Source organism: Hemitrygon akajei, chromosome 6 (genome assembly GCF_048418815.1).
Source record: "Hemitrygon akajei chromosome 6, sHemAka1.3, whole genome shotgun sequence".
NCBI lineage: Eukaryota > Metazoa > Chordata > Chondrichthyes > Myliobatiformes > Dasyatidae > Hemitrygon > Hemitrygon akajei.
The window spans coordinates 121290019-121304810 of record NC_133129.1 but is presented as its reverse complement, the minus strand read 5'-3'; the positions used below and the strand labels follow the sequence as shown (position 1 = coordinate 121304810).

The following is a 14792-nucleotide window of genomic DNA, read 5'->3' as shown; positions in this document are numbered from 1 at the left end:
AAGAACGGCCCAAGGTTTGGACTATTTACGTGCAGGGCCAGATTGAAAAGGTCAGAGTGTCGGGGCCAGAAGTGAAGGACAGACCAGTTCAGCTCACTACTCTGTGAGTTTTACTTGTCTCTGCACTGAACCGAGGCTGTGGCCTACAACTAACGGACTTCTGAATCGGCTACGGACTCACTTTTGTGAAACTTCAGTTCTGAATGCTACTGGTTTACTTTTATTGTTTGCACAATTTCTTCCCCTCTGCACGTTGGGTGCTCGACGGTTTTCTTTTGTTTAATGGGTTCTTTGTTTTGTGGCTGCCTGTAGGGAGTGAATCTTAAGGTTGTATATAGTATGATAATAAGTGTACTTTGAACTTTGAAATGTAGAACCAAGGACCTAGAGAGAAAGAAAATTTCCTAAATGCCCATAACCTCCAGTCAAAGGGGTTTACCCTGAGATCTGGGTAATGATACAGCATTCTCCGAATACTAAACAGTATTCTGTCTCTCGCTTTCAATTTCAAATATTTAATATTGCAAAAAAGTAAAATTATACATAAGCCTGAATATCATTCATGGAATAAATTTCTCATTAAATAGTCATGTCAAAGCTATTACGGTGAATAACTTTATAAACTCTATGAGCACACAGCTTCTAAGACAAGGGCTCTTCATCTTTAAATAGATACACAGTAGACACCATCTCTGAAGTGAGAATTCTATCCTGCTGCACGTTATCAAACTCCAGTTAAAACATTAAAAGTCTTTCTGATCTTTCGCAAGCTGTTCCTTTCTCGGGCAATGCCGAAGACAGAGGCTGAGTTGGATTCAGGTTCTGAGTTGCTGAATATATGACTTGTTATTTTCGTACTTCAATTATCCAAGCAAGCACATCCACCACAGTGTTGCAAGTCACAAAGCACATGGAACTGGAGCACAAAGAGCAAGAAATAATTCAGTAGTGTTGTGGCAGCTTGGATTGTTAGCAGCCTGAATAATTGGAGCCAAGAACAGCTGACGTTTACAAGGGACTCTTGTTTCCAAACATAAATTGTAACCAGCATATCTAGGCATGGCTATTCATGTAATGACTTGGGGCTCAATTTCCCTACGCAGGCTATTTAAGTGTTTTTTTTCCCCTTGATTTATTTCTTTCTTTCTGAATAACTGTCCCTCAAAGATACATAAAAAGGAACAGGAACAAACAACTTTAAGAGCTGCCAGTAAAGCTAATGCAGAAATGAAAATTCAATCAACGGAGAGAGAGAATGTGCACCATCAGGTAATAATCCTGAAGACAGAGCAGAATGAAAATATGATCAAGACTTTACATAATGAAAGACAATAAAAGTGAGAGGAGGGTTAGTATAGAGGGACTGTACCAACTGAAGGGGATTTGGTATAGAGCAAGATTCATTGCATACAGTGGGAGATGTTTAGCACAGTGAGGAAGTATAGCATTAATCTGGGCTTGGTCAGGGAAATTCTTTAGATCAAAGGGGCTTGGTAAACACTTCCATTCATTAATTGGATTTATTGCAGTGAAATTCAAAACAATGGAGCCTCTCACCGTAAAGAAACACCTTCTACTACAGCTGGTCTCCAATGATCGGAGAGGGATTGCGATGGTGTGCTGGGACGTTGTTTAGTGCAATAAGAGGATGGCATACATACAATGGCGAGGGGATTTACTGGATTTGTACTGTAGGTTGGTGAAGTGCAAATGCTTGCAATGTTACCAGTTTGCTGTAGTTTTCCATAACTAGGAGGGATTTAGTACAATTTGGTTTTAGATAGTATGTTATGAAGGGGCTGTTATCTATAGGTTGGGCATTATAAAATTTTAAACAATTGGAGTCAGATTGGTGCCATGGATTTTGAAAATGTATTTAGTTGTTGCTACCTGTCCCGTGTTATGGATGTGCCAATGTTATATAGGGGTGATTGGGCAGAGATCAGTCATCTTTGGAAATAAACCCTCATTAGATGGGCCTATCATCCAGTAGAAGCACGACCTTGTTGTGGTTTGGAGGCTCGTGTGGCTCAATGACCCAGAGAGCTACGTTGGCTGGAATCAGGGCTTTGTGCTTTGGCCCTTGGTAGGGTCACCCATGCCAAACAGGTCAAAGGGTAGAGGCTAGACAAAGAGTGGTCCATCAGTCCTCCAGGTTCAGGGGTTCAGCTCAGGGATAACAACCCTGACTGGTAAAGCAAAATCATTACAGAATCAGCAATGAAGAATCCTTCTACATCTGATGGTATTCCCGAGTCTCCACCCGGGACTCGCATGACTGACGATAGTCGAGACCGAGAGAAAGCTACTGGCATGAGGAAGCTGGCCCGATCAAGACCAAGGACGGACAGAGATGGAGGACCTTCATTGCTGTCCTAACTGCCAGCAGTGTAAGGGGCAGGTTATTATAGATGGGCTTAGCGTTCTGTTTAAATTGCGACAGGACAACCATCCCCAAGGACCATAGATGTTTAAAATACTAAGCCCAGCACATTGCATTGCAAGGCATTTTGGGTAGTTGTGTTTTTTTCCTTAAAAAAAAGTTTTTAAGAAAGAGGAAGTATATCTCAGAATATAATCTAAAAGCTCCCGACCCTCTGTCCAGTTACCTGTGCTCGTACAAAGTAAAGATGGATTAGAGTGCAATCCTTTGTTGGATGTGTATCACCTGGCTGTGGAACTGCTGGATCTGTTTTATGATCGTCAGCCCAGTATCTGAGATTCAGAAACATTGCAGAGGGCATGGCCAGGGATGGAGCTTTGACCTTTGACTGACTGACTTCCCAAGGGGACTTGCATGTCCAGCTAGAGGCCTTCATTTGGCCTGGAGGCTTGTGTATTTGCAATGGTGCGGTGAAGCTGTTGGGTTAGTACCCTGCTACAAGGACAAATACGTTACACTGCCATCCTCGCCCGCGTCAATATGGACACCAGGCATCCCCTGCACAAATCACCTTGAGGACTCACTGGATGTGGTCAGCCACACTCCAGCTCAGGGTCAGAGAGAGGAAAGAGGGTCACAGTTCAACGAGACAGCGGACGACCACTGGCATGCAGTCAGTTGAATACCAAGAGCGGAAGATACCGACATTGTTTTTTTAGCTTTTGAGGTGCAATGGACCGAGCATCCACAGATGTAACATCGGCACAGCTCTGCTCGTTTCCTTTCTGCCCCACTACATTGCCTGACGCTCTCCAGTGATTTGCCCACTTGCTGGTGCCTGCCACTTGGTTACTGCAGATGTATGTGCCTCAGGATCTACAGCAGCGACCCCTGGCAAACATGCATCTCAAAACTTACTATTTTTGCATTTATTGATTAGGTTTCCTATCCAGGCTTTGCTGTTACTTCACAATGTATTCAGCACTGGCCCCCAAAAGGCTGCCCACGCCCAAGATCATTTGCATGGTCAGCCCGATAAGTAGCTGCCCAGGGCCAAGCATCTGGGGGCAGCTGGATTGTACCATTCATCCAGGTCTCAGGCATCCCTTCACAACGAAGAGATGAAACAAGTCAGAACGATTAAAAGTCTCTGTTTTTTTTCTTTGCTTCTTGAGTTGATTCCTTCAACAAGTGTGTCGTTAAGTGTCGGCTAGTGCAAGACCACAACTGCTGTTCTACAGCATGGCTCTTGGATCACGGTTCTTCTCGTGATCTGGTACCGAGCAGGCAGTCTCTGATTTCCGAGCTCTCCTGTAAGCTGCTCGAATGATGAGAACTCAAGGTGCTCCCTGCCCTGGAACGGTAAGGTGGCAGTTCAGGATGGCTGAGGATCTCAGTGTCTGAGAGGTATGGAGGCGGTGGGAGGTCAAACCACGGTGGCCTGCTGGGAACAAGGAGATGAAATGTGAGTCCAGGCAAATGCAGAACAATAAGAAAGAAACCTGACAGTGATTGAGGCTCCGGAGGTTTTCTTAATGGTCACTTAATGACCTCCTGGCCAACCCAATTTGAAATGGTGTCTACCAATCATTCAGCTTGGATAGCACGTGAGATTCCAGGAGGGGAAAGCACAAGAAAATCTGCAGATGCTGGGAATCCAGAGCAACACACAAAAAATGCTAGAGGAACTCAGCAGGCCAGGCAGCATCTATGGAAAAGAGTCAACAGTCAACATTTTAGGCCGAGTCCCTTCATCAGGACTGGGCCCAGTAAACTCTCTGATACAACTGGACAGGAAAATATCTGAAGAGATTTGCAATATCCCATAACTCAAACCGACAGAGGTACAGAAATGTTTACAGAATATTACAAATCCTCCTGGGTTGCAACCACTCAACTAGGAAATCTTGGTCAGCTATGTAAGTGGGCCAAGGGTTGCCAAATGGCTTTCAATTCAGATAAATGCGATGTGTTGTACTTTGGGAAGTCAGACTAGTGTGGGAGTTATACAGTGAATGTTGGGCCCTGGCATTTGGCTCACCAGCCTTCATCAGTCAGGGCACTAAGTATAGGAGTCGGGACGATAAAGTTACAGTTGTTCCAAGCCCCACTTGGAGTATTGTGTACAGTTCTGTTTACTTCTTGTGATTCAGTGCAGAACCTGACCCTTCAAGCCATGTCATCCATCAATCCTCTGATATAATCCTAGCCTAACCATCGGACATTTTACCACCTTTGGAATGTTAGAGAAAAGCAGATCAGCTGGAGGAAACCCGCTCAGTCACAGGAACATACAAGCTCCTTACAGGAATTGAACCTGGGCGGCCTGTCGTGTAAAGACGTCTGCCAACCACAACTCTGCTTTACCCTGTAACAGGCAAGACAGAATTAAGCTGGAAAGAATACACAAGAGATTTATGAGGATGTTGCCACGACTTGAAGATATGAAGTAAAGATGATGGGCAGAGTAGGACTTTATTTGTTGATATGTAGGAGAGGGAGGGGCATAGATGTGGCGAAGGCACAACCTTTTTCCTGGGAAGGAGGACTAAAACTTGAGAGCACAGATTTAAGGTGAGAGGGGAAAGTTCTACAAGGGACTTGAGGAGGAACTTCTTCACACAACACATTGCATATGGAATGAGCTGCCAGAGGAAGTGCTTGCTGCAAGTGCAATAAAAACATTGAAAAGGCATTTGGACATGTACTCGAAGAGGAAGGATTTGGAGGGATACGGACCAAATAAAGACAAATGCACTACTGTCAGCAAAGGTGAGCTGGACCCGAGGACCCGTCCTCTGCTGGATTGCTCTGTGGCTCCATACACACAAGTGTCTCGGAGATCGGCATTTGGATTGGGATGGATTTGCCAGCTGCAGCAAGGCTGAAGGCATCTTCTGTCAGTGGGAACTGGGTCAATCTGGGTGCCTTCTCCCATCTCAAGCGCCAACTAGAAGAGGGCTGGGTGGAGCCAAGCAGAGCTGGGAGCACTGACCCTTTGTGCATTTTCTCTCCTCCTGATCTACCCAGTTCTTCTTTCCCCTCCTCCACCCACTCCATCTGCCCATCACCTACACGCTCCTTCCACTGTTCCCATTTGTCTCACTCAATTTCATACTTCACCTTTATCTGTTATCGGATTCCATGGCCAGTGGCCTTTTGTCACCTCTACCCATCATCTCTCTCCCACCCACCATCTTCCCATCACCCTCCTTGCCTGCATCACTGCATGCCTTCACCTTTTAAACTGGCTATCTCGCTTCCATTTCACTGTCCAGATGAAGGGTCTTGACCCAAAACATCAACTATCCACAATACTGCCTGATCCTGCTGAGTTCCTCCGGTATCTTGTGTACAGCCATCCCTACAGTTATGGGTCCACCACAGGAAATCTCCGTAATGCCTAAGGTCGTTGAAAGTTCAAATTACAAGGTAAACTTATTATGAAAGTATGTATATGTTACCATATACAACTCTCAGATTCAATTCCTTGTGGACATACACAATAAATGCATAGAATAATAACCATAACAGAATCCAGGAAATCCATACCGACTTGGGAATTCAACCAGTGTACAAAAGACAAAGACTTCAAATACAAAAAGAAAATAATAATAATAAACAAACAAATAAATAAGCAATAAATATCATGAACTTTTAATGAAGAGTTCTTGAAAGTGAGGCCACAAGTTGTGGGAACGTTTCAATAATGGGGCAAGTGATGTTGAGTGATATTATCCCTACTGGTTTAAGAGCCTGATTTTGAGGGGTAATAACTGTTCTTGAACCTAGTGATGTGAGTCCTGATGTTCCTGTACCTTCTTCCTGATGGCAACAGTGGAAGAGAGCATGTCTTCTCACTGCTGCCGTCAGCATGGTGGAGGCCCCTGACGATGGATACTGCTTTCCTGCGACAGCGTTTCATGTAGATGTGCTCAGGGATGGGGTGGACTTTATCCGTGATGGACTGGTCCGTACCCAATACTTTTCGAAGGATTATTTTGTAGACATGGATTGGCAGAGTGGTGGGGAAGGGTTAAGGCACACAGTAATGCACAAGACAGCAAGAACATTACAATCAATTTTGAATAGCAAAATTACACATTCTACTTAGTTTATCAACACCTTGTGATATCTGCAACAAATTATTGATGAAAACCACTGGCATGGTAATGATTAATGTGTTGAACAGCTTAATTAAGGCATATTTGCTATAGTGATGCTGTACAGAAGAATGGGATTTTGCCTGAAACTATAATCTTGGCCAAGTGGTGTCAAAGACTATTGAAGTCACAGCAGAATGTGACTGGGGACTATGTTTACTTGAATAGTTTATACAATTCTCGATACTAATTGTATGCAATTCAACAATTTTCTTGAACATATCGATTAGATCAACAGCATATTGTAACAAACCAGTGGTCTGTGAAAATAGGTAGCCAATATTCTGAGCGCGGGGTCAGGGGCTTTGAACACTGAGAGTTAGAGGGCCACAAAGCATAGAAACAGGCGATTCAGCTCAAAAGGACCATGCTGAACAAAATTCCTATTTAACTAGTCCCACTTTCCCCATATCCCTCAAACCTTTCCTAACTACGTGTCTCATCCAGGTACCTTTTATGTTCCTGCTTTCACTACTTCCTCAGGCAGCTCATATGGACCCCCAACCGGGTGAAAATGTTGTCCCTCAGGTTTCTATTAAATCTCACCACCCCATCTTAAACCTATGCCCTCCAGTCATTGACCCCCAACCCTGGGAAAAAGACTTGCACAGTCACCCTGTCTATGCCCCTCAGATAAATCCCCATTTTTCTACACCCCAACCAAAAAAACTCCCAACCTGCTCAACCTCTCTCTATAACTCAGTCCCCCAAGTCTCAGAAAGATCCTTGTAAACTTCCTCTGCACTCTTTCCAGCTTAATGACACCTTTCTTATAGCAGGGCAACTAAAACTGAACACAACCCTCCAAATGCAGCCTCACCAACGTCTTGGACAACTGCAGCGTACCCAACGCCCTGGCTGACACAAAAGGCTTCTTCAGTAACCTGTCCGATTCCGTCGCTGCTTTCGGGAACCACTCACTTGTACCGCCAGGTCCCTCCGATCTAGAACAACCCCCACGGTCCTACCGTCCACTGTGCAATCCAAACCTTCATTCACATTTGTAAAATGTATCGCTTTGTACGTATCCAAACTAAAGTCCACTTGCTCAGCAGATCAAGATCCCTCTGTAAGTCCTGATAACCACCTCACTGTCAATTACATCACCTATTGCAGAGATCAGGGGTTTCGAACATCAGATGGTGGGAGGCTGCTGGGTTGAGTGGAGGCTTGCTGAGGTGTGAGACGTGTCACTTACTGGGTTCTCAAGCCGGTGAGTAAGACATAGGTGCACAGGGAGGGTCCAGTGACGGAGGAATGGCAGTATTCAGTCAGTGACTAGTGTGGAATCTGCACTGTAGCCGGACCTGCCTGTTAAATTTCTGGAGTGATGCACAGTCTTAGCGTGGTTCACTCTGGGTGAACATTTTGTTACGTTAGACTGAGCAGGAAGCTGAGTTCTGTGACTGAACTTTGAGATCTCTTATTTAACAGCTCTTCATTCTTAGGCCCTGCTGAAGAGATGACACACTTTGACAGGCCTATTAAACCGAGTTTCATAAAAGGGACCAATTAAAGAGTTTCACAGTCACGGACTCATTAAGGAATCAGTATGATTAAAAGTAGGTCATTAAAGAGACAATATCAGTAGCTTAACAACATTCAGGCCCATTAGTCTGGGTCTCCATCCATTACCTTTAAGTATTCACTTCGTATACTGCTAACTGCTTTCCCAATTTACACCACAACCCTACCACATCTGGAAGAGCATGGACAGCAGCTGGAATGGGAATATCAAATCTCCAAGTCACAAACTGCCGTTCCATCAAAATCCAGCACTGCAGAGGAGCTTTCGGTGAACAGCAGTCTTTCGAGAAGGTAGCTTACCACCACTTCTCACATGCAATTGTGTTTAGTTAGCTTGACCAACAGTCTGTCCACCATCTTAGAGATCTTTTCTCCTATCGCAGGTGCACTATGGTGACACACTCCAACAGCCTGCCAAAACTGCTCTGGCACCCCCTGATGCACTCTCAACCTCGGTCAATTAAACAGCAGTCACTGGAACATCAATCCCTCCAAGTCAGATACTCTCTTGACGTAAGGTTATTCATCGTCCTTCATGCCTGCTGGGTTAAATACCTGGAACTTTAGCAGATTACAGAATTGGCTCACTATGAATTTCCCAAGGAGAATTAGTGATAGGCAGTAAATGGCACATTTCTGCAGATGTATTGCAGGTGTGGTTGCAACACTCCTCCAATGCACAGAATTAAAAAAGGCTGCAGAGGATACAGGACCCAGCCAGCTCCATCGGGGTACAAGCCTCCCCACCATCACGGAGAACATCAAAAGGCAATGTCTCATCCACTATTCAGGGGCGTCACCTTCTGGAACATGCTCTCTTCTCAAGACTACCATCAGAGAGGAGGCACAGGAGCCCTGAAGACTCATACCCAAAGCTTTGGGAACAGTTTCTTTCCCCCGCCATCAGATTTCTGTATGGTCCCTGAACCTCACTATTCCTCCAGCATTATTTATTTATTGTAACTTGTATTATGGTTTACACATTGCACTGTACTGCTGCCACGAAACAACAAATTTCACAACGTATGTCAGTGATTCTGATCCCAAGGAAGTATGGATATATGGGGGACAGCGGACTCCCTTCACAGAATCTTTCTCCCTCGGAATGGGAGCCTTTGTTTCCTTAATTTATAGCCAACTCTAGAAGCCTTAAAGCATGTTAGAATTCCAGCAGCCATTAACTAAAACAATAGCTTATTGATAAAAACTCTCCAGTCCTGAAATAGTTATGTGGATTTCTGCTTGTGACAGGCCACATTTCACTGAGTTCACACACTCCGAATCAGGAAACTATAACTTCCAGCTGATGGGACAGGTAAGATCTCCAATGCCTGTTCCATACGCAGTCAACCTCGCTTAAAAGGTACACAAGACACTAAGATAAAGGAGCAGAATTAGGCCATTTGGCCCATCGAGTCTGCCCTGCCATTTCATCATGGCTGATCTATTCTCCTCAATCTCCTGCCTTCTCCCCATAACCCTCCATGCCCTGACCAATCAAGAATCTATCAACCTCTGCCTTAAATATACCCAAGACTTGGCCTCCATAGCCACCTGTGGCAATTAATTCCACGGATTCACCACTCTCTGGCTCAAGAAATTCCTTTTAATCTCTGTTCTAAAAGGACACCCTGGTGTTAGACTCCCACCCCACAGGAAACACCCTCTCCATATCCACTCTACTGAGGCTTTTCACCATTTGATAAATTTCAGTGAGGCCACTCCTCATTCTTCCGAATTCCAGTGAGTACAGGCCCAGAGCCATTAAACACGCTTCATATCAGAATCAGAATCAGACTTTAATTGCCAAGTACATATGCACATACAAGGAATTTACTTCCGGCAGATGTTGTCTCTCTGCTCATAACAATAATAATGATAAATATAAATGAAAATATAGATTATACATACAGGTAGTGCAATCCAAGTAATAGTTAGCCGACAGTTAACCGGCAGTTAACTGTTCAGCAAAGTGACCGCAGTAGGGAAAAAACTTCTCCAATGCCTATTAGTCTTAGTCTGGAGGGATCTGAAGCACCTACCAGACAAGTCTTTCAATCCCAGAGTCATTTCCTGAACCTCCTTTGAATCCTCTCCAATGTCACCTTATAACAATGCAGGCCACCTTTAATTGGTGCTAACGACTCAATGATTAAGCTTCTGAGCAGTGAGATCAGCCCAGGATAGTTATTGCCAAATTTTGCAGGAACTGTGATCTTTACATGCTGTCCGTGTTCTGCTCATTGGGGTGGGGGTAATCTCATATTGTTATCCTCCTGCCCAACAAACTTGGCCCTAAGTCCAATTCATCTTTCAATTCCTTCTCTCAATTGCTCTGTCTCTCAGGATGAGGCTTTTCATTCCAGAACGAAGGAGATGTCCTCCTTTTCAAAGAAAGGGGCTTCCCTTCCTCCACCATCAACACTGCCCTCAACTGCATCTCTTCCATTTCACGCTCGTCTGCTCTCACCTCACCCCCGTCACTCCACTAGGGATGGGGTTCCTCTTGTCTTCACCTACCACCCCACCAGCCTCTGTGTCCACCACATAGTTCTCCGGAATTTCCGCCATCTCCAGCGGGATCCCACCTCCAAGCACTCCTTTCTCTCCATACCCCCACTTTCTGCTTTCCACACAGATCGCTCCCTACGTGACTCCCTTGTCTATTCATCCCTCCCCACTGATCTCCCTCCTGACACTTATCCTTGCAAGCAGAACAAGTGCTACACCTCCTCCTTCACTCCCAGTCAGGGCCCCAAACAGTCCTTCCAGGTGAGGCAATGCTTCACCTGTGAGTCTGTTAGGGTCATCTACTGTGTCTGGTGCTCCCGATGTGGCCTCCTGCATGTTGGGGAGACCTGACGTAGATTCGTTGAGCACCTATGCTCCATTTGTCAGAAAAAGCTGGATCTCCCAATGGCCACCCATTTAATCCCATTCCCATTCTGTTAGGTCTATCCATGGTCTTGTTTACTGTCAAGATGAAGCCACGCTTAGGTTGCAGGAACATTACTTTATATTCTGTATGGGTAGCCTCCAACCTGATGGTATGAACATTGATTTCTCAAACTTCCAGTAATGAACCCCCCCCACCCCCGCATTTCACCTTTCCCCATACCCATTTCCCTCTCTCACCTTATCTCCTTACCTGCCCATCACCTCCCTCTGGTGCTCCTCTCCCCTCTTCTTTCTTCCGTGGCCTTCTGTCCTCTCCTATTAGATCCCCTTCTCCAATCAATTTCCCACTCTTTACTTCACCCCTCCCCCTCCCGGTTTCACCTATCACCTTGTGTTTCTCCCTCCCCTCCCCCCACCTTTTAAATCTATTCCTCATCTTTTTTTTCTCCAGTCCTGCTGAAGGACCTTAGTCCAAAACGCTGACTGTACTCTTTTCCATAGATGCTGCCTGGCCTGCTGAGTTCCTCCAGCATTTTGTTGATCGGATTTCCAGCAGCTGCAGATTTTCTCTTGTTTCTGACTGGCTCTATGTCTAATTAACGGAGCCATCTTGGTCAGCCTCCTATTGTTAAAGGGGTTCTGCCAGTGGGATTGCCTACTTAATGGGACTCTGATCATGAGCTGCACTGAAAACATCTCCTTTAGTGAGGCTCATATTCTTCATTGCCTGAGGCAAAATTTAATGGGTTTTTTAATACATAAATTGTGTGTGGCAGTAGCAATAAGCTGCATTCTCGAAAGTCTGCTGTTCACAAAAGACTCTCCTGCAGTGTTGTTGGACTCCTGAATTTTCATGGAATGGGAGCAGATCTTCAAGTTCGAGTTATGCATAACTTGGAGATGTAATGTTCCCATTCCAGCTGTAGTCCTCACCCTTCCAGACAGGAAGAGGGAAGGAGCTTGGGAGATGGTACTGTAGTGAAGATGCCTCATGGTTTATTTGTGAACTGGAAAAGTAGCTGGCTTTACATACAGTGAATATCCAATGGAGTCCCAGTCTAATGGGGCTGAGTGCTGATACTGTTTCTCTAATGACCTGCTTTTAATCAAACTGATTCTTTAATGAGACTATAATCATGAAGCCCTTCTCTGATTGGTCCCCGTTGGTGAGACTCACTTAGAAAGGCATGGCGACCTGATTCAACCCTGACCTCCTGCACTGTCTGTGTGGAGTCTGCACGCTCTCCCCATGGCCATGTGGGGTTCTTCTGGGTTGTCTGAATGGCAGGGTGATGGGCCACTGTAAACTGGTGGAATCTGGGGGAGAGTTGACGAGTGGGGGAGTAATATGGAACGAACGTAGATGGGTGCCTGAAGGTCAAAGCAGATGGTGTAGGTGGAATGTCCTACTCCCATGTTATATGACTGTTGATATTGATTTATTATCATCATGTGGCCACGATACAGCGAAAAGCATGCCATCCAGACAGATCGTGCATACAATAATTACAAGGTGGTTTCAGAAAGGAAACAGAATGCAGAATATACTGCTACAGCGACTGAGAAAGTCCTCCAGGACCACAACCTGGTCACGGTTTGGAGGCTTGTGTGCCTCAAAGACCCAGAGAGCTAGGTTGGCTGGGGTCAGGGCTGTACACTTTGCCTCTTGGTAGGGTCACCCAGGCCAAATAGGTCAAAGGGTAACAGTCCAGACCGGTCCTCCAGGTTCAGGGGTTCAGTTCAGCACTAACAACCCTGGCTGGTAAAACAAAATTGTTATGGAAACAGAAATGAAGAATCCTTCTACATCTGAGTGTGACAGTATCCTGTGTCTCCATCCGGGACTTGCAGGACTGGCAGTAGTGAAAAATGCCACGATGAAGGAAGCCCTGAACACTGCCAGAACCTTCTTTGCTGCCCTAAATGCCAGCGGTGTAACGGGCAGGAAGTACTGAAAAAGTGCAGTGTGGGTAGGTTCTGAGAAAGTGTAGGTAGGAACTACCTTAAGAGTTAGGGGGCAAAAATTTAGGGGTAACACGAGGGGGAACTTCTTTACTCAGAGAGTGGTAGCTGTGTGGAACGAGATTCCAGTAGAAGTGGTAGAGGCAGGTTCAATTTTGTCATTTAAAAAAAATTGGATAGGTATATGGACAGGGAAGGAATGGAGGGTTATGGGCTGAGTGCAGGTAGGTGGGACTAGGTGAGTGTAAGCGCTCGGCACGGACTAGAAGGGCCGAGATGGCCCGTTTCCATGCTGTAATTGTTATATGGTTATAACTGAAAAAGTGCAGTGTAGGTAGACACGTAAAGTGCTAGGGCCATGATAAGGAAGATCGGGAGATGAAGACTCAACACTTCACCTGAAAGTTCACGTCCTTCATAAAAGACATATTGACAGACACACAGATAGGAGGCGTTGAAAGAAATTGGCCAAACGTGGAAAAATGGGACAAATTTAGATGTGCCTGTCTCTATTCTGCTTGACTCTGTGTTTCTCCTTTGGTCTATGTGAGCTCCAGTTGAGAGTCTGTTAACAGCAGGACTGAAGCTGTCCTGGCACCTGGTGGTCGTGCTCACAGGCTTTTATAACTTCTGCCCAACGAGAGGGGGCAAAAGACAGAATAACTGCGGAGGGGCTCTTCCTTGATTATGTTTGCTGCTTTCCCAAGCTATGGGAAGTATAGGCGGAGGCGGCGAGGGGCGGCTGGTTTGAGTAATGGTCTGGACTGTGTCCACAATTCTCTGTAGTTGCTTGAGTGTAAGACTGGGCCAAGACGTACCTTGCTGACACGAACCAGTTTACTTGAGAATTAACAGAAGAGGTTTTCGATGGGGCAGTTCCTTACCTCCGTTCTAGCACGGCCTCAGAGTAGGAGGGTGGCACCTCTTCTGCGGCCAGGGGCTGGTGGTACATGGAGCTGGCGGTGACCTGGATACCGCTGCTGGCGTTGTAGGTGACATTGCAGTGATGGGTGCGGTCGAGGATGACCAGCCGGGACAGGAGCAGCGGGTGCTGCAGGCGGTGCAGGGGGGGCGTCACGTGGCCCACCAGGTTGGTGCGCTTGCGGTGATGATGCAGAACCATGGCCAACAGTGCCATCAGCAGGACGAACACCACGGAGCTGCCGATGATGGCGAAGACCACGCTGGGGTAGTATGGGAATATCCGCACGTCCGACGTCACGTAGTCGTGGCCCCCGGCCGGGCTGTCGTCTGCAGGAAGGAAGAGCTGGGCGTTAGTCAGGGCACCGAGTACTCCTGGAAATTCCAGCAAGTACAGAGCCGATGGGTGTCATGCATTTTGAATTGGAACCTAACCCCGACCCAGCCTGTTCTCTAAACAAACCATAAGTCATAGGAACAGAATTTTGTTATTCAGCCCATCGAGTCTGCTCCACTATTTGATAATCTCTTCCCTTCTCCCCATAACCTTCAATGCCCTCCCTAATCAAGAACCTATCATCCTCCACTTTAACGATACCCAATGACTTGGCCACCACCACCATCTCAAGCAACGTATTCCACAGATTCACCACTCTCTGACTAAAGAAATTCCTCCTCATCTTTGTTCAGAAGAAAATGTCCTTCTACCCTCTGGCTCTAGAATGTCTTGCTACTGAAAATTTCCTCTCCATATCTACCCTAGTCAAGCTTTTGAATATTCTATAGATTTCAATGGGAACCTCCCTCATTCTTATAAAATTCAACGAGTACAGGCCCAGAGATATTGAACGCTGTGAGCTATCAAATGCAGCACATCCACTACCATCACTTTCCAAAACATTGTGTCATGTAAATTTACAAAAGATAAGGACTAGCTG

At 45.8% G+C, this 14792-nt stretch overlaps 1 protein-coding gene across 6 annotated transcripts in view; it reads right to left on the bottom strand.

The window, feature by feature from the left end:
* Positions 1-499: 499 nt before the first annotated feature.
* Positions 500-14792, bottom strand: part of ldlrad3 (low density lipoprotein receptor class A domain containing 3) — a 149609-nt gene continuing 135316 nt past the window's right edge. For 4 of the 6 annotated variants that reach the window (XM_073049149.1, XM_073049146.1, XM_073049143.1 and 1 more), the window contains exons 5-6: positions 13818-14184; positions 500-3827 (exon numbers count right to left, since the gene is read on the bottom strand). In XM_073049149.1, coding sequence (XP_072905250.1) covers positions 3638-3827; positions 13818-14184 — 557 coding nt within the window. In that variant the 3' untranslated portion in view covers positions 500-3637. The remainder of the gene's footprint in view (positions 3828-13817; positions 14185-14792) is intronic. The other 2 variants (XM_073049147.1, XM_073049144.1) reach the window with 1 other exon arrangement.